Genomic DNA, 27,932 nt, shown 5'->3' with positions numbered 1-27,932 from the left:
GTGGCATTAAGTAATCAATTTGCGATGGCACTTTGAATAGCTTGTGCACCAAGCTGTTAAAGCAACATCAACCGGCCCAGAGTGCTCATAATGTCACTGAAAGCTAAATGACAATGAGTGTCAAGCATTCTTCTCTATAGAACAGTTTTCCTTTCATGGTCACATTCTGTCTGTTGGCAGTGGGCACTTTATTTTCAATAGAAGGCCTGTGTTTGACTGACTTGCTGAAGCCATTCTAAACTAAAGAAAATACTTTTAAAAGACTGTGCGGTTTTTCACAGCTGACATACCAACCATGCAGTGCTGACTTTCAGTTTGAGAGAGAGAAATGGAGAAAGAGACAGAGAGAGAGCAGGATGTCTCTGAGGGGAGGCGTGTGGATTGACAGCCTCAGCCAGTCTGGGCATTCATCCTGTGTGATGTGTGGTCAAGGCAGTGTGAAGAGAGCATCATTAAAATCAGTTTATGTATTTATTCAGGTGTCTAGGCACATTGGAGGAGCACAGTCTGGTAATGGAGTTTCTATGATAAGTACACCAGCTCACTGTCCGTGCCAGGCTGTTTGCGGCCCAGCTGCAGGGGAAAGTTGGTTGTGAGTACTGAGGCTAAATGCTTGGTGTGTGTGTGTGTGTGTGTGTGTGTGTGTGTGTGTGTGTGTGTGTGTGTGTGTGTGTGTGTGTGTGTGTGTGTGTGTGTGTGTGTGTGTGTGTGTGTGTGTGTGTGTGTGTGTGTGTGTGTGTGTGTGTGTGTGTGTGTGTGTGTGTGTGTGTGTGTGTGTGTGTGTGTGTGTGTGTGTGTGTGTGTGTGTGTGTGTGTGTGTGTGTGTGAGAAAGAGAGCTAGATAATGTCCGGTTGCAGTGTGACTAATTTCATATCATGTAAGACCTAGCAGTTCTGCAGTGTCTGAGTCACCATGCAGTGACAAACAGAGAGAGGGGGGGCAGATGAACAGGGAATGGACATAATCAGAGAAATACAGCGACAGTGGTCATACGTTATCATATTATATCTGACTCATTTTGACATTCATCTTGACCCTTTTCTGATTCTGTCCCCCACTCAATACATTATGCTCTGGCACCTTCTTTATCTAGCAAACTCTGTGCGGATTTCTATAGTTTCTGCCTTGGTGTCAAGACGCTATATTGTGGGGTTTTCTGTCTTTGTCTAAGAGAATCAGACTGCACTTATTTCTTTCTTCCGTAAATGTCAAGGCACTGTCTCTCGTGTGCCTCCCCTTGTATGCGTTCATTTTCTATGGTTTGTCCCCTCTCACTCATCACAAGGTGTCTGCGCTCACGCCTCCCGCTCTTAAAGGGACAGTACGCCCCAGCAGTGAACACCATGCTCATTAAAGCAGGACACAGAAAAAGGAAAGTGAGCGAGAGATGAAAGAGAGTTGAAAACCGAGGACAGAGGAAGAGAGACAAACAAAATCGGATATAAATCCAGAAGCAATGAATGAACATAGATCAGAAAACTCAATGAATCGCCCAGTGAAAATTGGAAAGCACCGAAACGCTCACATTAGAAATGCAAGAAAGATGGAATCATGAAGCTGAAAAGACAGAAGACAATTCAAATCCTTTGGCAGCACATAGTGTATCTGCCAGGAGGAAAGAGCTAGCCATCCATCTGGTTATCCGAGTGGCTGTAACATTGATAGGGTTTGGATGATAGGCCAATTGGTATGTGTGTAATCTTACAATGAGTGAAATGACAGGGTTGTTGAATCCCTCATTCACTTTGTTAAACGGTCAATTACAGGGTAAGTGACGTGACGAATGAGCAGTGTTCAAAAGAGGACCAACTGCACTTACAGAGACATACACACAACATTGGAAATCATCACTCATTCAAGTTTGTGGATACAATATCATACAGTATAATATAACCATTCAGTCCCTAAGTACGACATTGTGCTCCATCTTAATACTGAACAAGATGGGAGACTGTGATACTGTCACTCCTGTGTTGTCCTCTTCCTTCTCTGAGATCCCTCAATCTGATGTGTCACCTCACTGTGACTAATGAAATCCGATAGAGAGGTGTGGTGACAACATGAAATCAATAAAGCATAGAGGGAGGAAGTGGAGGAAGGGACTAGGGTAGGCGGAGGGGACCAGGGACAGGGAGGAGGGGACCAGGGACAGGGAGGAGGGGACCAGGGACAGGGAGGAGGGGACCAGGGACAGGGAGGAAGGGACTAGGGTAGGCGGAGGGGACCAGGGACACGGAGGAGGGGACCAGGGACAGGGAGGAGGGGACCAGGGACAGGGAGGAGGGGACCAGGGACAGGGAGGAAGGGACTAGGGTAGGCGGAGGGGACCAGGGACAGGGAGGAGGGGACCAGGGACAGGGAGGAGGGGACCAGGGACAGGGAGGAAGGGACTAGGGTAGGCGGAGGGGACCAGGGACAGGGAGGAGGGGACCAGGGACAGGGAGGAGGGGACCAGGGACAGGGAGGAAGGGACTAGGGTAGGCGGAGGGGACCAGGGACAGGGAGGAGGGCAGTGTTTGTGAGTGTGGGTGGTTGTGTTGGTTGGTTGAGAAGTAAAAACATTTGTTTGAAAGGAAGAGAAGATCATTCTATGCTGCCCTGTACAACTGGTTGACTTACAATGCTGGTGATGTGTAACACAAGTCACAGACAGTCTTGTTTTGTGTTTGTCATGGTAAAATACGGCAGTTTGTAAAATGTCTGTAACATTGTGATGCTTTCTTTATTTCATAACAAATGTCCTTAAGTAGCTGAGGTTATTGAAGACCTTTTGTGGATAGAGTGAGTTACGATGGGGGCAGATGTTTGTGATTGAATCCAATATGCAAGCTTTCCCCATGTATTGTTATTAGAAAGCCTCCTAAAGCCTCCTTCAGCCACTCCTCTCACTTTTTAATGAGATTTGCAATGTGCCTGCCTGTGTTACCCCACTGTGCTGCCATCGGTGACAGCCAAGAGGACAAAGGGAGGCCTAATGCTTGGGGTTCAGGAGAGCCCCCCTACCCTCACGACCCTCCACCCCTCCCTACCTCCCATCTGGTGAAGAGCTACTGAGAGGCTGAGAGGCATGCAGGGCTGAATGAGAAACTCTTGGCAGTAGACCCCCCCCATACACACACGTGCCTAAGCTCCATCAATTGAAACCCCCCTTCCCGTTTCTCACACTTTCTACTCCGTCTACTTCTCCTATCATTCTCCATCCCCTACACACATCTGTTTTTCCCTTCCATTCCTCAGTTGGCATTTTTTGTCAGGTTGGTGGCAGTGGAGCTGTCCAGTGCTGAAACAGATCATTATGCTATCTCCATCACACAGAGACTTTGGTGCTTTTCTGACATGCATTGGTTGTACATGCAGGTTTTTGTCTTCCATCCCGTCTTCTGTAACATGCTACCACATGGTCATTTCCTTGGCATGAATAATGCAAGGATGTAGGAAGCATTTGCCTTTTATAGATTTTGAATGCTTTTCAGATGTTATCGTAGAAAACCCTTTTCATTTTCTAATCGTCTGTTGCATCCTCTCCTTTTTATTTTCTAATCGTCTGTTGCATCCTCTCCTTTTCATTTTCTAATCGTCTGTTGCATCCTCTCCTTTTTATTTTGTGGTGCATTTTTATGTGATTTCATTTATAAGTCAGGATCATCTCTCACACTGAAAAACATCCTAAAATCCATATTCCCAAACCCGCTGTGTCTCAAAATGAATGCTTCTAACACCGAACCGATGTCCTTGAATCCTCTTATGAGAATATAGTGCGAAATATTCATATTCATTCTCACTTTTCCCTTTCCTCTTGATAAACATTTCCCTTCTATGTTCTATTCTATCCTGTAAACATCTCCTTTGATGCTACTCTAGATGCAGGGCTGCACTACAAACACTGGCATATCCTTTGAAGACTGCATTCACTGACATTCTGAAAACAGTACGAGAGACAGTATTGTGTGCAACAATATTACTAATGGAAAACTAAGTACAGAGGTCAGTTCTTTGAGCAGAGAGAGGAGAGCACCTGTCCATTTGTCTGTGTGCGTGTGTGTGTGCATGTGTTTGTTTGTATGCTTGTGTTTGTGCTTGTGTAGGCAGGTCTTGTACAGTTTGATCTGAGAGGAAGCCAGGTGAAGAGGAGTGCGTGTGTCTTCAGCCCTCTAACCATTATCGTGCCACGCCCCAGAGACTTTCCCTCAGTTTCATACCTGTGACGCGCATCTCATATCTCACACAGACGAGGGGGGGCCCAACACCTACCAGCTGGGGTGATGCAATTCAGCAACACGTGCCAATCCCCTCCACTCTCTATCACGTTGCCAGAGCCAGAGGCGGGTTCTCACCCAGCCAATCCATGCCTCTCCCCTGCCAAATACGCATCCTGTCTTACTATAATCATTCATGTAACACTGTGAAAAAGTCCCGTGGCTTTTCATGACTGAAGATGGCTGGGGAGAGGACATGCGATATGAGAGTGGAATCATATTTCTCATCCAGGGATGCTAGAGGAAACCGGGACATTACACTAATAAGATTCTACATTCTATTGTTCCAGTCTGTAATCCAAACGACAGAGTTCATTCAATAAAAAATCCGTCGCTAGCTTCGTGTGTTATTGCACCAATGTAATGAAACCTCTAAATTATAGATTAAATCTGTAGCAGTGGTCTATTGGAGAGGGGGTTGGGCTATGTGGGTTGTACTCTTCATTGCGCTTTACAACCAACAGTTCATTCATTCGTTCAGTGTTTTATGCACAGAGATGCTGAAATGCACGATAGGTGTGCTTCACATTATCGTCTCTGGGGGTGTTGTGTCCTCGGACAATGATTTCAGTAGCTCCTCCGTGTATCATGGAGGCTGTATGTGGAGAACAGGGTGTTATTTATAAATCCCAGAGGGTCTCATGGGCCCCAGTGCTGCCCCAGTCATCAAAGAGTGATTTTGGCATCACATAGCCTCCCCTCATGGTCCCCCGGGGTCGCTATATCACCTGCCCCCCACCCACAGATGAGCAGTCATCTTTAAACCACTGAGCATATGGACATACACTCTGTTATGTAACTACACCCTCTGATATGCACTAACACCACACACACACTTGCATAATGCATACATGTAAATACACACACCCACGTACACACACACACACACACACACACACACACACACACACACACACACACACACACACACACACACACACACACACACACACACACACACACACACACACACTTACATAGACACTTCCATTTTGCTCTCTTGCCTTAATACTCATATAGGACAGAATAGGGATAGACAGTTTAGTTATAATAGATGGGTTGATGGTCACACAGAGGGTTATGGGTCAGTTCCCCTGTTTGCTATGAGATGAGAACCGTGACCGTTCTGGCTGGTTGGCTGGGAGAAAATATAATTTAAGGGGCTGGTGACACATTTATCGAGCCTGTCAAATTAATGAAAGCAATGGGCTGAGCCAGGACATGGCTCATGGTGTAATTGCAGGGTGTCTGTGTCTACACGCTCCCTCCCCCTTGATTGTTTATCCTCTGCTGATCCAGGTGCCATCAATCAGCAAAGGAGCTCCGCCCCCATGACTTCTGCAAACAAGGAAATACGACGTCACTAGTGTAGAAAAAACTCTCTAGTCCTGTCCCTCTGTACTGGTACCTTTCATCGGGTGTTAAATGCTGTTGAGCAGCAGCTGAAGATATATTTGATTTAAAGGTGGCAGTTTGGTTTTCTCCAGGGCTCTCTAGTCCTGTCCCTGTGTACTGGTACCTTTCATCGGGTGTTAAATGCTATTGAGTAGCAGCTGAAGATATATTTGATTTAAAGGTGGCAGTTTGGTGGCAGCTTGAAAATGTGACAGAACTACGTATTGACAGCTACCGAACTATAGGGCAATTTCTTTTGTTTATTATAAAAATGTAAAAATTACCCCCTTTGTCTCCACAATTTTGAGATTGTCTCATCACTGCAACTCCCCAATGGGCTCGGGAGGTGAAAGTTGAGTCATGCGTCTTCCGAAACATGACCCGCCAAGCCGTGCTTCTTAACACCTGCCTGTTTAACCCGGAAGCCAGCTACACCAATGTGTCAGTCAGAGGAAACACTGTTCAACTGACGACCGAGGTCAGCCTGCGGGCATCTGGCCTGCCACAAGGAGTCACAAGAGCGTGATCAGCCAAGTAAAGCACCCTGGCCAAACCCTCCCCTAACCTGGACAACGCTGGGCCAATTGAGCGCCACCCTATGGGATCGAGCACGGGATTGAACCTGGGTCTGTAGTGCAGGGCCTTAGACCGCTGCTCCATTCGGGAGGCCCAGGCCTATTCTATTTGGAATTAGTTTATCTACTAAATGTAAACAAAGCCAGGAAAAAACAGAATGCTAACACATAGTTTTACCTTTGTAGTGTTTAAGGGAAGGGACATGTAATTAATTAATCACAGTTAATATTGGGAGTTAGCCATCTCTTCAGTTGGAAATTAGTTGGCGAATGGAAGGTAGCTAATTCAATTGGCATGACAGGGTGACAGGATTCTCTGTTAATGCACAGACACATGCTGAGACACGGGGAAGTCTAACAGAGACTGTAACCTTTCAGTTTCTGCCAATACTTATTTGAATTGAAGGTCATCTTTTTACTGACTGTTGGTATCAATTAGCAGTGAATGCAAGAAGAGAAGCCCTCAACAATTCATCTGTGCCTTCTATGCAACCACTCTTAGCAATCATGCTGGTCTTCACAGCAACCTTTTAACAATCACTCAATCTATCGATTTAACAATCTGTAAAAAATATATATATATATAAACTCGGTGTACCAGTTTTTTGCTGAATGTTGCAAACATGAGGAAACATTTCCTGGACCTGTTTCATAAAGAGTGTTGTGGGTCTCCCACCATGAGGGGCTTTAGTCCCAAGGGTCTCTCTGAATCGAGCAGTTCTTCCAAATAGCCTTATAAGTGCTGCTCCTCCCTCCCATCTCCATTAAGAGGTTAGAACAGTCAATAGGTTCGGCTGAGCACGAGGGACTGGTCCATTGATTTCACTACAAGTCAAAGAAGGTGAATAGAGAGGGAGGAAGGGTCCTTTGGTAGAGAGGGGTCACCATGTCCTGTAAGCTTAGTGCAAGACGGACTCTGGTCGTGCGCAGACATCATGCAAGGTATACCACAAAGCACATTTTCTGGGAGAGAGGGTGCTCTTGTCCAAGCTTGTAACTCTGAAGGACCATTATACCAATGTTAGTAGTCAGACACATTAGGCACTTTTCCCCTTGGAATCATAAATACAGCAATTGGACTTAAAGCCAGGCTTCTTCATCTGCCTATACAGACTTCACTGATTGAGCTGTATGATTGTGGATGTGTTCACACAAATACAGACACAAGTTATGTTTTGTTCATTTGTTTTTTTATAAAATGGATATATAGAGCATTTCATTTTGACATCAACAAATTTCTCCATTGACACAGCAAAATAAGCCATAGAATCACACTGTAACTTCACTCAGAGGCACAAAACAGGAAGAAGGTACCGTTACATCATGTTATACATCTGCCATTTCTGTAAATGTTAGATCACCTTTACAGACAATCTTCACGTCATTTAATATTGCAACAATGAAAGGGGTTTAGGTAGTTAGAGACAGATGGTTAAGGGGGCAATAGGGGTCCAGCCACTGACAGAACACACATCAATCAAACCAACAGGGTTTAGAGAGAGAGAAAACTCTAACTGAACAATAGCACACCCTCCAAAACGTCCACTGAAAACTGTACAGAACAACGGATGCGCAGACACCAACAGGAGTGGAACCATAGATATATGGAGAAGGACATCTTCCATGTCACAGGAATGGCCCAGGGTATCATTCTCTTCTGGTGAGCAGTCCCCTTACAAACTCCCTGCATTATCAGCATGTCAAAGAGCTGTGTGGAGGACTCTAACTACATAGGTTTTATATTTTTACAAGTACTTGTGTTTGTTCTTTTCTATATTTGATATCACAAAAAACACGACTTGAAACGTAAAAGTAACGCTCTAGTTACATATGCTAGTGTTTTACATTTTTCAATGGTTGACAACAACTGTTACCATGGATTTATTGCTTTGTACACTGAGTATGGTTAGCGCCACCTGGAGAGGCCTACAGAGGCCTTCACTGCAATGTCCAGCAATTCCTTTAGTATATAGCCCTCCTGTTCAAACCCAGCTTGACACGTTACCTTTGGTAAATTGTGCAAAGAAATTGACACATTAGTAACAGTTTGAGAGACAAAATACATTTTGTGAAAGAAATAAAAAAGTACATTTAGTCTACGGCTTTGTTCCATGCATAAATACATTTCCATAAATACATTGTGAAGTGCTGACTTTAGGTCTCCACAGACAGACAGTGAAAAGCAGGTTTAGGTCCCTGACACGCTACTGAAACCAATGATGTATATAAACCCTGGATTGCTGATGCTATCTACTGGCCAATGAGAGGCTTTGAAGCCACCGGTCAGCCATATTGGCACTTCCCAGTAGGAGCAATCCTCCATTGGAATTAATGGAATTCTATAGTATTACAATTAAATGTTTATAGGCCAAAATTACATGTATTTAAGTTTTTCTTTTTTTTGTAATGGGGACAGTAACTTATACTTTTAAGGAAAACATTTTACATGTATTTTTTGGAATGTTTAGCTCACATAATATCATTTAACAGTATGCGTTAATGTTTCTGTAATAGAATAAACAGGGCAAAAACAAATGTGTACATTAATAAATGCCTTTTTATAGCTTCCAAAATATTTATTTACAATGTTGGGGAGTGCCAAGATGGAGGCGCGGCGGTTTCTAAACAAGGCCCCTGTCAGTCATCTAGTGTATATATAAATCATTGACTGGAACCCAGTATCTCTACACTGGTCATTCCCACTCTATACACACTGGCTAAATCATGTCTTGCTGCTCTTTTGATTGTCTACCTACTCTTTAAGGAATGGTAAACGTTAAATGTGACATACATTACATAGGCAGTCACAGCTATACTGTCATGTCTTTCAATTCTGTAATGCTCTAATGTTTTTACAAGTATATGTAATATGAATCTCAATCCCCAACTTGGCTAATTGTCCTCCTGGACTGGTAAGGTATAGTTTTCTTTAACAACATTGTCTATCTGGGTCACTATCCCAGTCTAAAAATGTTTCCTTTTCATTAGCAAAACATATCTCCTGCTGACGGACTGTCTGTACAGTAGATATACTGATTGGCTACTTCTGGATCGGCTGGCTGGTCTTTCTCTGCATTGCACAGGCCCTTGATAGTGCCGGGCAGCATTTGGTTATATTGTCCATGTGCTCTTATACATCATAGTTATTTTTCTTTAGTCACCTCAGACAAACATTTACCTTTAAACAACAACAAAGCTCATTGAAATGCCTTGAAATGACTTGACTTGACCAGACAATAAAACTGACATAATGATCATAATAATTACATAACTGAGTTATGAATGTTTGTAACCTCCAAACGTACACTTTTAACAACAGATGTAACATTGTTATAGGCATGAAATAGAGAGCTTGGGACTATAAGGTTCTATCTGCAAGAAGATGATTCTGAGATAATTGGCTTCAAAGTTCCAAACCCTCATTGGTTTGAATGGTGTCAGCTATTTTTATCTTGTATTCTTTTGAACTTAACAACTTCAATTGGGGTATATAGGTAGAGAACATTGAACAGAACAAGGCTATGTTACTAACTCAATTTTGAAAGAAAATGCAGATAGAACCGTATATCCCAAGCTCTCAAAATGGCACAGTAAACACGTGAGCAACACTTCGTCATTTTTTTTTCTTTCATGCATCTTAAGACTTTTACATCAGCTGGCGAAAGTGTTATGTCGTTCTTCAAAACATTATTGTATTTTTATGCCTTTTTGTGTTAAAGACACAGTTTTACACACCAATAATAATAAGAAAAGAAAATGATATTGTGCATTAAAAGGACACACTACTTTCAGTGCATTCAGAAGAGATACTGTACAACCTAAGACATACAGTCTCATTCCTGGTTAGGTCCCCTTTTTACAGTGACATGTTTCTTTTACACTGCAATGGCTGGCTCATGAGGAGTTGTAATAAGAACCAGTTAGGTATAATGATCCAGGAAGCCAGTTAAATCTTGTCTGATCGTACATAACAGGCTTCTCCAGAATGAAGAAGCTCAGATTGATGAGGTGGAAATGGTTCACACTTACACACAATTGCACTCCAAATAAATATATCTATAATTTATATGCATATTACGTTTACAAATAGATCTGCCAATTTGATATGTGTTACATCTCTATAGTAATATTTTTATTTGCACAATAAAATCCTGTTTTGAACTCATTTTATATTTTGAAATAATGATTTGAATTTGTGCAAAACCTACAACAATGGATTGTTATCTTTTGTGTTTGGTTTTTGACTTGTTTCGTCTAAACTGGTAAACAATACAAAATAAGTCTACCGTTTGATGGTCAGTGAGTCTCCTGTCTCTAGGAGTAGTCCTGGTCCTGCGTGTAGCCATACGGCCCTCCCTCTGCCTCTTCCTGGACAAACTCCTCCTTCTTATCCCAGCTGTCAGCCCAGCCCCCGTTCTGCGTAGTGGCACCATACGTTTTGGCCGGACCGCCGCCCAGGGCACCGTAACTCTGGGTGATGTCGCCCGTCTCCTCTGCCAGCTCATCCTCATCGATGAAGCCACACTTCTCATCGCTGGTCAGCTCTGGGTCGGCCCACGGCTGCTTCTCTCCAGAGGCAAAGATGCCATAGAAGATGACTCCCCCGTAGTGAACCAGAGCAGCGATGAGGAACACCCACTGCCACTCTTCTCGAGTCTTCATGTGTACAGATGGAATATAAAGTGTTTTATACAAAGTCACAGAGAATTGTAGTTCTATCCGATAATGAATCTACGTAAAACCATAATGTTTTATGGACTTTCCAAGGGTAACAGAATGTCTTACCTTGTTTTTTGTCATGGCACCTACGATCAATGGGCATACCATGCCAGACAGGGTGCCCACACCATTGGATATGCCCATAAGGATACTGGCATAGCGTGGAGCAATGTCTAAGTGATTGACGTTGAATCCTGATGAAAGAACGTTCAGAATGAAATACAAGGTTTTCAGTGTGAAGTTACTCTCTACATGACAGATCTAGCCCTTATGGTCTCTAGAGCTCATTCTAGGTAGGTAATAAAAACCACCATTAGTAATTACCTTTTTTTCTTTCATTAAGATCACATCCCCCTTAATGGAGTACTAGTATGTGGATGTATCAAAACTACTGAAATATCCCAAACATAATATAAATGTAATGGAAATTAAATTGTGATGAAAACAAAGCACCATGCAGCCATCTTGTTGCAAAGGGAGTAGCTAGCCAGTGAATCTCCTCCCCCACACTGAGTGTCCTCTGTAGCTGCACACAGCCAGCCTGTATGGCAGCTCCTCTGGGACTTGTGCTGAATTATTAAATACTCCAGGAGAAAGCCCAAGAAAAATGAGTAGTAGTAAAACCAAGGTCTGCCTTGCAGCCACAAGCATCAGCTGGAATAGATGTTTGAGAAATGTGAGAAATCGACCCTGTTCCCTTTGTAGCTGGATATTGCTGATTGCAAGTCCTTTTTAGACCACATCGGTGGCTGTGGAACAATAAGTAGGCAAGTTAGTTTTTCATCATTAATCTTGTTCTGGAGGCCACAAAGTCATAAAATGTGATTTTAAACCTAACCCTAGCCACACTGCTAACCCTAATGCCTAACCTTAAATTAAGACCAAAAAGTTACGTTTTGTTTTCTTGAATTTTGACGATATAGCCTACTTAGATTTTTCAGCCGGCCCATCTAGAGGAAATCACTCAGTGCTGCTTCCATGGCAAGATTCATGACAATAAACAACCGGCAATAAATAGTGGCCATTCTAGACAGAATCTACGGTGTTGTTGGTAGATTTGTTCCCTGTCTACAAATAGTAAAGTAGTACAGGCAGCTGTGATCTATACTGGCAGACTCTCTGATACCACATGTTTAACAGACACTGACCTGATATGGCAAATCCACTGAAGCCCACAGCAAGGACCAGGAAGGAAATAGCCACCCCTTTTGTGTGGGAAAATCCCACTACCAGCAGCAGCGTAGCCTCCATGCCAAACCCTGCAGAGACAGACAGTCACACACATGCTACAGTAACCCAGGGGATATGGGCCATCACAGTTGCAATTTAATTACAGTCCCAAACAGAATTGCTTTGCTACAGTCATTGTATCACTATCATACAGATAGTGTAAAAGCAGTACTATTCTATTAAACACATCTGATATAATTGTGCATAGTGTGTTGAAGGGGTTCTCTCACCTCCACAGTTCATGATCTTCCTAACTGTAGTGGTAGACAGGATGTTCCTGCTGCGTAGGTAGTCAGCCAACTGCCCTCCAATGGGCACAATGATCGTCATCACCAAGTGGGGCAGGGCAGACACCATGCCAACCTGAGGACAGGAACAGTTGAAATCAACATCAACATAGAGGTATTAAAAGGTATTAAAGTCAGTTAGAGCCTAGCACAACATTTTCACACATCCCTCCCTCACCTAGGCCTCGAGTACCATACCCCAGAAACACTGTTTGGCTAGACTGGTGCCCTATCCTGGGAACGCTCCACTGGTCTCACCTTGCTTATCTCAAACCCAAACACCTCCTCAAAGTAGGCCGGCTGACTGATAAGCAGTAGGTAGAAGGTCCAGCTTCTGCAGAAGTTGGCCACGATGATTGCATAGACAGGCATGGAGGTGAAGAACTTTTTCCAAGGGGTCTTAAATTTCTACGATGGAGCAAAAGGGAGGAAAATACATGAGTTACCGGTGAAAGGCTAGCAGTGGTGAGAAAGAGAGAAACACATACATGCAGCCTATAGAGAGTGCCTGTCCGCACATTCTGATAGATTTATTGTATATTTTAAACCATTTAAAAGTAGGCTAAATGCTACAGCCATCACACTTCTATGCAAAATATGAATTGTTATTCAATATGTAGTTTATCATTAGATCATTGGGCTTCTATGTCTTGCCTTCCTATAGGCTCTGAGATGAAATAGGCTATGATGTTATGCTCCTATCACACAGCAATACTGTAGCTACCCATACTGTCAAATATTTTACATAAGCTACTGGTCTATTTACTGTGTTGGCAGAATCTTTTAATCTTTTGCAGTAATTTATGCTGTAGCTGGCAAAAGAACTGTCCGTTTCTGAAAGAGAAAGCAATGGAAATTGCTGTTGACCTGTCAGCAGAACGTCTGAATTCAACAATGTTTTGCATCGACTTTTCCACAATCCTGTTTACGATGGTCTACCCGCGAATTCTGAAATATTGTCTACTCTAAATAAATAAAACATCTATTACAGTACATCAGCCTGGCCTCAGAGTCATACGGAATATACTTCACGTATTTCTGAGCACCTCCAAGAAGTACTGTATCATACCTACTAATGTTCTAGTTACTTCAGACATAAGCGAAAGTAGGGAGGTTGGTCAGGGAGGAATGATGGGCCAAAACAGTTTGGAACAGTTTGTGTATACAGTTGAAGTCAGATGTTTACATACACTGAGGTTTTTCAACCACTCCACAAATGTCTTGTTAACAAACTATAGTTTTGGCAAGTCGGTTAGGACATCTACTTAATGTCCTAACCGACATTAAGTAACCGAATTTTCACAACAATTGTTTACAGACAGATTATTTAACTTATAATTCACTGTATCACAATTACAGTGGATCAGAAGATTACATACACTAAGTTGACTGTGCCTTTAAACTGCTTGGAAAAATCCAGAAAATGATGTCATGGCTTTGGAAGCTTTTGATAGGCTATTTGACATCATTTGAGTCAATTGGAGGTGTACCTGTGGATGTATTTCAAGGACCACCTTCAAACTCAGTGCCTCTTTGCTTGACATCATTGGAAAATATTAGAAAATCTGCCAAGACCTCAGAAAAAGATTGTAGACCTCCACAAGTCTGGTTCATCCTTGGAAGCAATTTCCAAACGCCTGAAGGTACCACATTCATCTGTACAAACAATAGTATGCAAGTATACACACCATAGGATCACGCAGCCGTCATACCGCTGAGGAAGGAGACGCGTTCTGTCTCCCTAGAGATTAACGTATTTTGGTGCAAACAGTGCAAATCAATCCCAGAACAACAGCAAAGGACCTTGTGAAGATGCTGGAGGAAACAAGTACAAAAGTATCTATATCCACAGTAAAACGAGTCCTATATTGACATAACCTGAAAGGCCGTTCAGCAAGCAAGAAGCCACTGCTCCAAAACCGCCATAAAAAAGCCAAACTACGGTTTGCAACTGCACATGGGGACAAAGATCGTACTTTTTTGAGCAATGCCCTCTGGTCTGATGAAACAAAAATATAACTGTTTGGCCATAATGACCATTGTTATGATTGGAGGAAGAAAGGGGAGGCTTGAATGCCGAAGAACACCATCCCAACCGTGAAGCACGGGGGTGGCAGCATCATGTTGTGGGGGTGCTTTGCTGCAGGAGGGACTGGTGCACTTCACAAAATAGATGGCATCATGAGGAACAAAATGACGAGGATATATTGAAGCAACATCTAAAGACATCTGGCAGGAAGTTTAAGCTTGGTCGCAAATGCGTCTTCAAAATGGAGAATGACCCCAAGTATCCTTCCAAAGTTGTGGAAAAATGGCTTAAGGACAACAAAGTCAAAGTATTGGAGTGGCCATCACAAAGCCCTGACCTCAATCCTATAGAAAATGTGTGGGCAGAACTGAAAAAGCATGTGTGAGCAAGGAGGCCTAGAAACCTGACTCAGTTACACCAGCTCTGTCAGGAGGAATGGGTCAAAATTCACCTAACTTATTTTGGGAAGCTTTTGGAAGGCTACCCGAAACATTTGACCCAAGTTCAACAATTTAAAAGCAATGCCACCAAATACTAATTGAGTGTATGTAAACTTCTGACCCGCTGGGAATGTTATGAAATAAATAAATGCTGAAATAAATCATTCTCTCTACTATTATTCTGACTTTTCACATTCTTAAAATAAAGTTGTGATCCTAATTGACCTAAAACAAGGAATGTTTTACTAGGATTAAATGTCAGGAATTGTGAAAAACTGAGTTTAAATGTATTTGGCTAAGGTGTATGTAAACTTCTGACTTCAACTGTATATTATGATGACATGTTGTGACTGTTTTCTTTGTTATGGACTGGCAAGGGTTTTTTCGGCTATTCAGGCACACTAAACATTTTCTCCAGGCAAGCCAAAGTTTGAAGCCGAAGTGCCTGTTGTCATTCATCGAGAGACGACTGGTCCTCATGCAAAAAAATACTACACCAAACATCCTTGTCCGATGCAAAATTGCACAGCTATGAAAATAAATGACAGATTTTTAGTTATTTTAAATCAATTCTGATTATTTTGAGGACGTGTATACTGGCTATGATATCTCCAAATGGACAAATATTACTATTGCTGCTTTTTCTCATTTTTCAAACGAAGGACTATTAAAGGAGTATGTGAGCACACTCGTTCGGTTAGCCTAGCTGAGTTTGGAAGCATGCTGTTTCCTTAATCCGCGACAGACTAGCAATCCAAAAATTGCATGTTCAAATCGCGTCAGGGACAACTCTTGTATTTTAGCTAACCCTTATTCTAAACTTAACCTAATCCACCTAACCTGCTACATAAATTCACGTAAACTTTGTCATTTTAGTTCTCCTAACTTTTTGACGTTAGTTCCCCTGACCGCCAACATAAATTCTCTCTATAATTCTCCTTTGTTGTTATGGTGCAACAAGCAACCTTGTCTCAGATCAAGACGTACAATACTATGCGTCATCCAAGATATATAATAAGTTACGTCATCCAATTCGTATGCTATTGTACGACTGGGTAAAATGTATGATATTATACATCCTGTAATTCATAGAATATTGCACGACTGCTATTCTTTCATAATGTAACCTAAACTCCTGAGACCCATCAATTCATTTTTGTCCTTTTTAGTGGACATCAGTTCTTGGTCCGTATCTCTAAGGCCATACAAGCCACTGTATTAAGTCCTGTTGTCCCTTTGAGAGGACATGATTGGCTTTTCAGTGATATCACATGTGGGGGTGTGACTTTGACAACTTTATCTTCCTGGTTCTTAAAAAAAATGGCTGCCGTCCAAAATGTGCACATTTTATGGTAATTTGAAAAGAAGTGTGTGTAATTATTAAAAATCATTTTTGTGAGTTTGATATTCAAATTGTTTCTAGTATGTGGATTTCACAGGAATAGTTAAGTGAGTTGTCAGGACTTGTAATATTTTTTTCACATTAAATAAGAGCTAAATAAGAGTTTATAAAAAATGTGCTCTGTAGTGGACACCCACATGCCGCATCTATGTTATTCATCTACTGTACCCATTGACTTTTGTAATATTTACATCCTAATGACAGATACAGAGGACAATTCTGCACATACAATGAAATATAAATAACCATATTTTCTGACCACAAACATTTTTTTACGCGTCACAGGAGGCTAACTTAACGTAACATACCATACTAAATAGAGTGTCAGAGTGTCAGAGATTGCCTCGAGACTACGTTGTGTACTTACAGTAGCCAACATAGGCCTACTTCAATGTAAAAGATCAAATGTTTACCTGTTAAATTTGACTATATAGTATAGAACGTGCTGCTTATACTTGAAATATATATAGCCTATCTATTTACTGGGTTACAAGGTCCACTTAAATGAGAGAAAGGCATTGTAAGAATATGAACCCGTCACGGCTAGAAATGGTGAGGAATTTATTCTGCAATGGTTCTGAAAATAAAATAGACAGGAAAAGACGAGATTCCTACATGTTAGACTAAAAAAATGAAACACATAGATTTTCCATCCACTAGCAGAGATGTGCATCCGCATGGTCTAAAGTTTACAGATCGGTTAGCACATTGTCACAAGTTATATTTTGTATATATTTTTTGGCGCATGCACATTTTGTGGTATATTTTGGATGTACTCGCAGTTTATGCATGTGGCCTCAGGGGAGCAGAGATCAAAACAAGCCTGAATAGAAAGTGGGGCATAGCATCATCTCCCAATTTAATATCATAGGAATCGATTTGAGGAGAAGTGGACTTTGAAGACTTTGAGAACTCTGGCCTAATATCACTCAGAAAACGTAATGGCCTACTAAAAAACTTTTGTCAAACTTTCACACAGATTTGGATTATTTCACTGAAACAGAGAAGCAGGGCATGAGGTTAGTTGAGTGAAAGTTGTTTGAAACCCTTCAAACAACTTTTATTCAACCAACCTCAAGCCCTGTCCCTCACCTCAGCAGGGCCCATGAGCTTGGCACTCTCCCCGATGCTCTCCTCTATGTAGACTCGTTCCTCCTGGGTGATGGTAGGGTGCACAGCAGGACTTTCATACGACACAAGGATCCAGAACATATACCAGAAGATCCCAAAGCACCCTGCACAATGATATTGGGATTGTTACACAGGATAAATCAAATATGGGTGGTGGATTATGTATATATTCTAGTCATTATGGAACCATGCAGCAAAGCTACAGAAACCCTATTGTAAATGTGTTTTAATTGTGTCATTATTGTATGTGAACATGTGAAAAGCTTAGATTGGCCTATACGATAACATCAAATTCATAAAAGGCAGTCTGATCTTTCAGAAATCCCCCATAGACTAAACCCCAGACAGAAAGGTCAAATTCATCTAGTCCAGGGTGAGATGGAAAATTATTGGAGAACAGTCCCACAAAAACAATGGGAAGAAATCAATGGTCTGGAGGTCTGAAAGCATCAGCAACCAGCTTTAAAATGTCCTGAAGATGATGTACTATACGCAACATATTTTCAAATAGGTTGTTGGTTAGAATGTGAATTTTTTTAATTTTTTTATTTGATAGCTATATAAAAAGAATAACAGTTGAAAACTCTATATATGCTCCCAACAATTGAGTGGGTAAACATAACCAACGTTTTGTCACGCAGTGCCTTCTTCGGGATGGGTGTGCATCAGCTCATGCTTTTACATTTGGAAGCTATAACATCGCCATGGAACTCTATCTTACCATAGAGATAGAACACAGAGGACCAGCCTGAGTACTGCACCAGGATCCCTGCTAGAGGCATGGCAATGACAGCACCAGCATAGGAACCTGTAAGAGGAAATGGTAGAGAGGGGGAAGAGAAGAAAAAGGAAATCTAAATAGACAAAGGAAGTACAACTACTGTACCTCTTGCTTCACTACCATAGTGTGACAGATAAGATACTTTGAAAATAGCATTTACCACAGAATGAGGTGGTGGCCAGGCGACTCCTCTCCAGAGGAGGAGCCCACTTACTCCAGATCCCATGGCAGGCTGGGTAGGTTACTCCCTGGGTAGGTCACACACACCACAGAGCAACTAAGAGTAGGTAACTGGTTTAAAGTAAATCATACTGCTGCTATTATCATTAAGTTATAATGAATAAGATGGCCAGAAAATGCTGATCATCCTGCTCCTTATGGCAATAGCAATGGATTCTAGCAATACTGCTTAACATTTAGTATTTCACATTTTATTAGGATCCCCATTAGCTACTGCTAAAGCAGCAGCTACTCTTCCTGGAGTCCACACAAAACATCAAACATGACATAATACATGTACATCACAAGACAGAACTACATACACTGTAAATAAGTCTACATGCATTCATACGTATGCCTTCATAATCATGCAATTCATAGACTACTGAATGCAGGTGAAACACAAAACAATGGAAATATAATAACAAGGAGGTGTGTTGCAAATAGGCTGACACTTTTTACTAAATTCCCCTGACGTGAATAAAGCTATCTTGTTTCTATAGTTACCGCCCTTCATCATTTATATCCGAGTGTCAACATCAAGGCAAAGGGTGGCGACTTTGAAGAATCTAAAATATATTTTGATTTGTTGAACACTTTTTTTGTTACTACATGATTCCATATGTGTTATTTCATCATTTTGATGTCTTCACTATTATTCTGCAATGTAGAAAATAGTCCAAATAAAGAAAAAGCCATGAGTGAGTCGGTGTGTCCAAACGTTTGACTGGTACTGTATGTTTTATTTGTCACATATACCTGATAGGTGCAGTTTTACAGGGTCATCCAGTAATATGACGTCCCTGGAACAAATTAGGGTTAAGTGCCTGACTCAAGGGCACATTGACACCTTGTCGGGCTCGGGTATTTGAACCAGCGACCAATCAGTTACTGGCCCAAAGCGCTAACCGATAGGCTACCTTTCCTGGGGTAACATGTAATCTCTTAAACTTGTAGGCATTTTGTTACAATTACCACCCCTGTGGGTTTCATTGGGTAAAATTAAACATTTATGAACATGAAATAACCACCAATTCAACGTTGTTTCAACCAGTGTGTGCCAAGTGGGCAGGCCTTGAATCTTGAGCCTTGTTACAGTCTATCGCCCTTAATGTGTTAGCTAAGATATAGTGTAACGTGTTACAGTACCACCTGCGATTGGATTCATTTGGTAAAATGCAACATGCATTTGTCCTCTTAACCTTGTCTTCTAATCATTTTTCACATGTCCTTCAAATACTTCACCCATTTTGGCCCAACTGATTAATATATATAAAACAATGGAATTAAAAACATGAGATTGCACACAACCATCTTAAAGACTAAATGTAGGAAACTGTGGAATTCAAACAGATTGTCACAGAATAATGGGAGAAATTGTAAACATAAGACATATTGATAATAGATTTGCCTGCACTGAGCTGACAATCACAAGAGATGATACTACTAGATATGAGCTGCCATGGTTGTAAATCAAATATGATCACAAACCAAAACCAACATACCTCTCTTCATTGCCTTTTTGATTAACATTAATAAGAGACGCAGTGCTCTGAGCTAACTGATGAGCCTCTCATTACACTGACAATGCTGCTGCCATTAAATGTTCATTAGCTGCTAATTGGAACAGAGTGTGCTATTTGAAAATGCAATCTGCATGGACATGCTAGGAGGAGATTTATCCTAGCTATCCACTGGACTGATCTGAGATCACTATATATGAATCACTTTTAGGTCCTCCTGTAAACTCGTGGAATGTATGCCACGCCCAACTTAATTCATGTCGCGCTATTTACTGAATTTACTCAAAACACTGAAGCCTTTTCTTTACAGAGACAAAAACAAGACATAACCAGATTAGCCTTTGTCACATGATGGCTCATTCAAATCAAGGACCAATTGGGCACTGACGTCAATTCAACGTCTATTCTATATTGGTTCAACGTAATTTCGTTGAAATGACGTGGAAACAACGTTGATTCAACCAGTGTGTGCCCAGATGGGAGCTACTGGCCCAGTCTCACCTCAGCCATCAATGCCAAACACGTAGATGTGCTGTTGTTATTGAATTACACCCTTCATTATCACAAGACATTCATTTGAACCCTATGTCTATCACTCACAGCCAACACAGCCTATAGACAATTATTTTAATATAATTATTGCACTGAAAGTAGTTAGTCAGGCCTGTGAGAATAAATATACATTTCCAATCTCTGCAAGATAATGGACAATAAAGTATTATTCTAAAATTCCATCAATGGTGTTCAAAATGATTCTCAATGGTTGTCTCTGCTGCCAGGATTGTGTATCTGTTTCAGTGGTGTAAAGTAAATAAGTAAAAATACTTTAAAGTACTACTTAAGTCATTGTTTTGGGGATATCTGTACTTTACTTTACTATTTATATTTTTGACAACTTTTACTTTTACTTATCTACTTTCAGTTTTACTTGAGTCGTTTTATATTAAAGTATCTTTACTTTTACTCAAGTATGACATTTGAGTACTTTTTCCACATCTGATTTGTTTAGCTGGATGTGTTTTATTATGACACTGTGAATGTAGCCTGCCCTTCAGTATCAACATGGCATCATGTTTTACTGTACAAGGCAGCCGCTACCAACATCTCATGTTTCAATATGCCTACTGAACAGTGGATTCATGAGCTGCTGATGTTTCAGCACATTGTCTTTGGGAATATGATTCTGGCTAGACCAGCATTTTTCTAACTGTGGTGTTGCTACCAGAGAGTAGAGCAGATATGTTTCATCAGGTTTATTGGTTTATTTGGCTCCCTATTAGCTTTTGCCGAAGCAGCAGCTATTCTTCCTGGGGCCCACATAAAAACATAAAACATGTCAAGTAACAACCCACTGGGCACACACTGGTTGAATCACATCATTATTTCAATGGAATTACACTGAACCAACGTGGAATCAATGTTAATTTGCCATCTGTGCCCAGTGGGAAAACACTGATACACTGATAGACAAGAACAATTACACAAATGTAAAATAAGTGTATAAAGATATACCAACAATACAACTAAAGAATAATGTGTGTGTAGATTGTGTGTGTTTGAGTGTGTGTGTTAGAGTGTGATAGTGTGATAGTGTGTGTGTGTGTGTGTGTGTGTGTGTGTGTGTGTGTGTGTGTGTGTGTGTGTGTGTGTGTGTGTGTGTGTGTGTGTGTGTGTGTGTGTGTGTGTGTGTGTGTGTGTGTGTGTGTGCGTGCGTGCGTGTGTGTCATTTTGCTGTTTGCTTGAGTAATTGGAGATCAAGCGATCATGGCTCTGTAAAATACTGTGCTTTGCCGTCATTTCGTTTGGACTTGGGGACTGTGAAGAGACCCCTGGTGGCATGTCTTGTGGGGTATGTATGGGTGTCTGAAGAGACCCCTGGTGACATGTCTTGTGGGGTATGTATGGGTGTCTGAAGAGACCCCTGGTGACATGTCTTGTGGGGTATGTATGGGTGTCTGAAGAGACCCCTGGTGACATGTCTTGTGGGGTATGTATGGGTGTCTGAAGAGACCCCTGGTGACATGTCTTGTGGGGTATGTATGGGTGTCTGAAGAGACCCCTGGTGACATGTCTTGTGGGGTATGTATGGGTGTCTGAAGAGACCCCTGGTGACATGTCTTGTGGGGTATGTATGGGTGTCTGAGCTGTATGTTATTTGATTATGCAGACAATCTGGAATTTTCATCACAGTAATATTTTTCATAAAAACTACAAGACAAGCAGTTAATCTCTCATCAACCGTCAACCAGGAAAGACTGATGTGTAGTTAAGGGAAAGGCATGCTGCTCTGTTTTGAGCCAGCTGCAGCTTTTCTATGTCTTTCTTTGCTGCACGTGACCATATTACCGGACAGTAATCAAGATGGGACAAAACCAGAACAACTACAGTTAATTTTTGTGTAAAAAACGCAGAACATATTTTTAGAACAGACAGGGGAGAGGACTCTCCCACAACAAATACCCAGCTGCAGATCAATACAACAGTCTCACATTTCTCCAGGGTGAATTCTGGCTGTTGTACTGCCTCTATTCCATTGCCTCTGGTATACTGTAACCTAATCATAATTGAAATGCCACAAAGGAAAATTGGCCATTTTCAAAAGCTGTGGTATTGACAGGATAGGCCAATGCAATCTCAATTAAAATGTGCATAGAAAAAAATAGCTCTCCAGAAATGTGACTTTTGAATTAAATAACTCCTTACCTCCACCAGCCCTTGCAATATCCTCACAAAGATGACCAGTCCATAATGGGTCCGTGCCGCGGAGGGGATTAACATATTGAGCGTCGAGGTAAGGAAAATGGCTAGACCGAAAACCCTAAATGAAACAGAAATATATACATTTGCACATATCGTATGTCGTTTATCCTTTTGATAAACAATATATCCAGTAGGCCTAGTGATTTATTAAGCTGCATTTATGCATTGGCCAATTTATTCTTCAAAGGCCTAGGCCTCTCATTGACTTGATGTTTCATTTATTAATCTCAGATTTTTTTTATGGCCATCCGGGCTAAATTCATCAGGGACCCATCGAACATATCACATTCCACACTCATTTACTGGCTTACTATCGACATGGAGTTAGTGCTTTTCAAATAGGCTATTTAATGTAATTTCTCTATCCCATTTTCCAATGGTTATTATATAAGGCCTATATTCGGCCTGCTGTTCTTATTCTAATCAAATGGCCAATCTTACGTTCAATTATATATATTATATATTATAATTATATATATATAATTTTCTTGCATAATTAAAATATTTAAGACTTGGATTTTTTCATGTCAAGCATTGGCTAGTGCACCTTTAACTTTTCAATTTACGTTTGATTGCAATAATTCAATTGGAGAAAGAAATGAAAGCGTGATGACAGGGAGTGCCGACAGCAGACGACATTGCTTTCAGCGCAGCTGAGCCAGTGGAGGCAATCGCTAATGAATAACACGAAACATGGTATTTTTTAAATTTTTGTCACGTCTTGTACACACCCGGAGACCCCGCCCCTCCCACCAGCACGCGGGGGGCAACTCTAATCCGATTGAGGCGACACTCTGGCACGAGACAGGTTGATTCGATTACATCTCAATGTCAATCAAGAAAGCATATAGACAATAAACATGTTATACGTTAAACTAGATTAAACACATGTCACACATCGTATATATTTAAATAGCCCGCTCAACAAATAGTAATATTGTATATACTCAACCAAATGTATAGTTTTTCTTCATGTATATTCAGGGTATAAATTGCCATCACCAAATTATTATGGGCACTACTATGATGAACTGAGGTCCAAAGACCCACTAAATATAAAGTAATTAAACCTAGATTTCCTATTGTCATCTCCTATATTTAATGCTGCTCAGGCCTCATGCAGGCTAGGCCTTAACCTTATTTATAAGCCATGTTTATTGTGCACAGTGCATATGAGCGTGAGTAAGCCTTCGGCGACGAGGACCGGGCTTGTCGCCATGCCCCCAGAATGCAGCAAATTAGACACGGCTCCCCCCGGAGACCTCATTAACAGGTGGCAGAAAGCCCTGTGGACCGGAGCGACACGGTCAAATCTCAATAGTACTGCCAGCGTCAGCGGCTGAGTCGCTCCCTCCCAAATTAATTCCCCATTAATGGCCTTCTCCATTGCAGTCACAGTGTCACACTGGTTACTATGCCTACTGTCTGTTAAACCTTGGGTCACAATACAGGCCTACAAATCCTCCCTCTCATTTACAATAAAGGCCGAATTGTCGTAAAGATTTGAAACGTCCAAGCAAACCCTTGTATGCCATTGTGTCTGCAACATTTTCAGACCATTAAAATGTTTATTCTGTTAGAAAATTGCTTATCACAAAATGTATTCTGACGGGAAAAGGTGTGATAATAATACGTTGAAAACCGATAGTATATCCAGGCTTCAGTAGCCAACATCATCATCACAGTTGCTCGGGTACATCTCTTCATGACTAAAATAAATCAGACCTATTTTCATTTTTTTCTTGAGGGTCGTTCATTTCATAGTGATGGATTTAGTAACCAATTGAATAATAACGAATAAATCACATTTGAGACTGTGAGAGGGAATGAGAACTTTTGTCAAAAAATTAAAATAATAATAATGTAGGCCTGCCTACCTGTTAGCTGCCAGTCTCGAGCATATGTACCCTCCCGGGATCTGCGTCACTATATAGCCCCAGAAAAACGAACCATGGATCATACCGACTGTCTCTGGGTCCCAGTTGAACTTCGCTTTCTTTCCAGTGAAATAAAAAAGACAATAAAAAAAGACAATAAAACAAACCATAAAAAATCGATGAAACATCATAATAAATCCTCTTCACATGTATAATTTCATTATAATTCAATACAATAATTCACAAAACGTATAATACCGTATAATAACCTTAATAACCAAATCATAAGGCTCTCATATCATAACAGTAAATAAGGATATAGTGAGTAGCAGAAATGTGAGCAATAATCACTACTATCATATACGGTACACAATTCCGATGTGTAGGACACACAGGCTAAATGCTGTGTTATTATGGGATACCATAGTTTATGGTTGTGGCATACCTATTATGGCTGCACTGAAAAATAATGAGATAATCTCGCTATAAAACCAATAAAATAAGGGAAATGTCCTCTATCTGCCTTTTCCTATTTTTTATTTTCAATATAAGGTCAGGTCAAGTGTGAGAAGATTAGGAGACCTCCAACATCTGGACTATTTTTAGGGACGGCAAATTATGGAGCAGGAGGGCGGTGACACGATTTTGACGTCAGTAAAGTGTGCACCATACACACCTCTGTGATGATGATCTTCCCATCTTTGTGAATAGTGCTGTTGTTGACCATTCCCACGATGGCCACGCCCAGATTGCATCGGATGCCGAAGGATATACAGAAGCCTAGACCGCTCATGATGGCGATGATATATCGGCGGGGCAGCCCAAAACACGTGCAGTCGCACAGGGGTGCTTTCTTCTCCTGGGCCTCAGAGGGCCTGCCGTCCTCTGTTAGTTCGATAACTTCACCAGTGCCCTGTCGCTTCTCCATCACCCTTCAAACAGCCAGATAAAAAGTCATCCAATTTCCTCGGTTAATCAGCATCAAATTAATAGATCCGCCTACGTTTGATATTTGAATGTTATGAAAAATAAAGGTATTTTAGTGTAGCAACAATTCAGGCCTACAATTAAGTTAAATGATAGACCTACATGCCTATATTTTATAGCCTGTAGCCTTCAAAATATGGCTTGCATCATGTCCAAAAATAGTCTTTAAAATGTAGAAGTTTTTGAAAAAAAGGAAGACGACTGATTTATATTTTAAAACCATCGTCTTTGGGTAGCGTACTGAAACATAATTTTATTAGGTTATCTAGGTCTACATTACATATATATGCCTATTCAATCCGTTGTTTTATGAGGATAGTGTATTCGCCCCAACGACTGGGGGCGCTATTTGATGAATGATAACCAACATGATTCAGAACATGATAACTGACATGAACCAGAAAATGTTTTTGTTTTTTTCATTAAACGAAAAGTCTACTTTAGCAAGGTAATTGAACAACCATTAATAGAAAACAGCGCTGTATGTTAGCGGCACCAGGTTCAATTTCATCGAATGACAAAAAAGCATCGTACATTGGAGCAAGAAGCGAATGAAGATGAGTCCACCGCATTGCAGCAACCGCTCACCTTCACCCTCATTTGCATTCACGGATTGGGCAGTTGCTCATCTCTCCAGGCAAACATTCACGCTGCGGTTTCAAATGCATTATTGGCCATATGCACAATTAATTTGTTTGCCCAAAATAAACCCAAATAAAGCTTAGCCTACAGTTACAGTATTAGGCCTATACCTAAAAAAATATATGTGAAATCGACATAAGGAAAAAATTATAAGAACTCTTTCTAATTCACAACGGCACTGTAACAATGAAGATATCTAATTAAGCACTCCTGTTTAGAATATACATTTGGAATATCAAAACTACTGCACATAATGTGTAATTTACATGAACTACAGTAAGATGATCATTTCGTTATGCCCAACGAAGAATACATATTTTTTACGCAATAACATGTAACTGTTATTTCATACAGCCTAAGTTTAAAGTGGGATTTGGAATCAAAATAGGCCTATCGAAGGAAGCACCAATGAATCGAAAAAATATTCTAACCAAAACGAAATATATTCATTTAGAGCTTCAACAATACATTTATTTACAGTATGCTGCAACTACAAGCATCAGAATATATGTCTGAATGAAGCCCTTGTCACTTAGCAAGACAAATCAGTTCGACGTTTAGACTAGTAATACATCGATACCCATCCCGTAAATAATGAAATAGATACCCTCCCACAACTACAGGAGGTTTTCAGTCAAATATTTAAAATATAACAGGGACGCAGTTGCAAACGAAGATAACACTCAGTGGATTTTTAAAATGATCTAATCGCACACATACTAGGCTAGTTCACGGCAAATGCTTTTCCTAGCTATCTGTTCAATGTGTGAATGTATTAGTGACTTTTTCCACATACATCAAGGTCCTTCCTGTGCTTTCACGAGGTTATACAGAATTGCATAATTTTCCCACTACGCCTCTATTAGAGGCGTGACCATGACTGCAAGCTGTTTGAGATAAAAGTAACACACTTCTCGGCATAGGATAGGAACGTACAGTAGTCTACTACCATTACACCACCATATGACACCACCATATTGTAGGCCAATCACTTGAAAATACAGAAATCATAACCAGCCCTATGTTTAAACATGGGCTAGCCTGCATATAAAACAGAATTTCAACACCTACTTGTACATCTGCCCCAGGGTCTTCGCCCCAAATTCCTTTATCCCCTCTTTGGCTCTCATCTTGACGGACTCCATATCCAAATTTAATGTTTTTCAAAAAAATGTCTATTGTTTAAGCTTCATGTTACGGTACAATGTGACCGAACAAACCGGTGAAGCAAGCGATGTATATGATTATTTGATAAGAAAAGCAGACAAGATCTGTAGCCTATCACGCGTCGATCGCTGTAAAACGCCTACATATGAGAGAAATCAGATGAGCTCTGATTCCCCATTCACCATTACATACTCATCGTTCGCCTCACGTACAAGTGCATGCAATGCCATCGTGATGAAAATCTACAGATAATTCCTAAAGCGAACGAAAGAGAAAAATGTTAGAAGCGTCTACGGTGATAACCATATAATTTTAAACAACAAAAAAAAACAATCAGCAAAAGCGGGAACTGGCGGTGTGTGGAGTTGCTTCTATAAACCACAGAGCTGGGCTTGCGCGTCTCATGTGGAGACAGCCAGCTTTTCTGACGTCGCGAGAACCTCTGGCTGTTCAGCACCAAGGTCAGCGACAGCCTCGTGCACACTATCTGCGCGTGGTGCACGCCGCGTCC

The 27,932-nt window shown here is 41.1% G+C and overlaps 1 protein-coding gene across 1 annotated transcript; it reads right to left on the bottom strand.

Moving 5' to 3' along the window:
* Positions 1-8,496: 8,496 nt before the first annotated feature.
* LOC109874773 (vesicular glutamate transporter 2.1-like) lies at positions 8,497-27,910 on the bottom strand. Its single transcript, XM_031812976.1, has 12 exons — positions 27,326-27,910; positions 25,302-25,557; positions 24,626-24,744; positions 22,692-22,806; positions 18,407-18,494; positions 18,187-18,273; positions 17,427-17,569; positions 12,722-12,871; positions 12,407-12,539; positions 12,095-12,205; positions 11,013-11,140; positions 8,497-10,883 (listed from the first exon to the last, which is right to left on the bottom strand). The coding sequence occupies exons 1-12, from the start codon at positions 27,397-27,399 to the stop codon at positions 10,542-10,544; spliced, it is 1,746 nt and encodes a 581-aa protein (XP_031668836.1). The 5' UTR covers positions 27,400-27,910; the 3' UTR covers positions 8,497-10,541.
* Positions 27,911-27,932: the final 22 nt, after the last annotated feature.

The sequence above is a fragment of the Oncorhynchus kisutch genome, linkage group LG3 (assembly GCF_002021735.2).
Source record: "Oncorhynchus kisutch isolate 150728-3 linkage group LG3, Okis_V2, whole genome shotgun sequence".
Taxonomy (NCBI): domain Eukaryota; kingdom Metazoa; phylum Chordata; class Actinopteri; order Salmoniformes; family Salmonidae; genus Oncorhynchus; species Oncorhynchus kisutch.
The sequence above is the reverse complement of the archived record's forward strand: the minus strand, read 5'-3'. Positions and strand labels throughout refer to the sequence as shown.

What these genes read in the sequence shown, in the direction of transcription:
- LOC109874773 (XM_031812976.1), bottom strand. Translation starts at nt 27,399, where the DNA reads ATGGAGTCCGTCAAGATGAGAGCCAAAGAGGGGATAAAGGAATTTGGG. An exon ending in GGCCACCACCTCATTCTGTG is followed by an intron (nt 18,274 to 18,406) that starts GTAAATGCTATT and finishes TTCCTCTTACAG; the next exon opens with GTTCCTATGCTGGTGCTGTC. An exon ending in GTGCCATGACAAAAAACAAG is followed by an intron (nt 10,884 to 11,012) that starts GTAAGACATTCT and finishes GTACACATGAAG; the next exon opens with ACTCGAGAAGAGTGGCAGTG.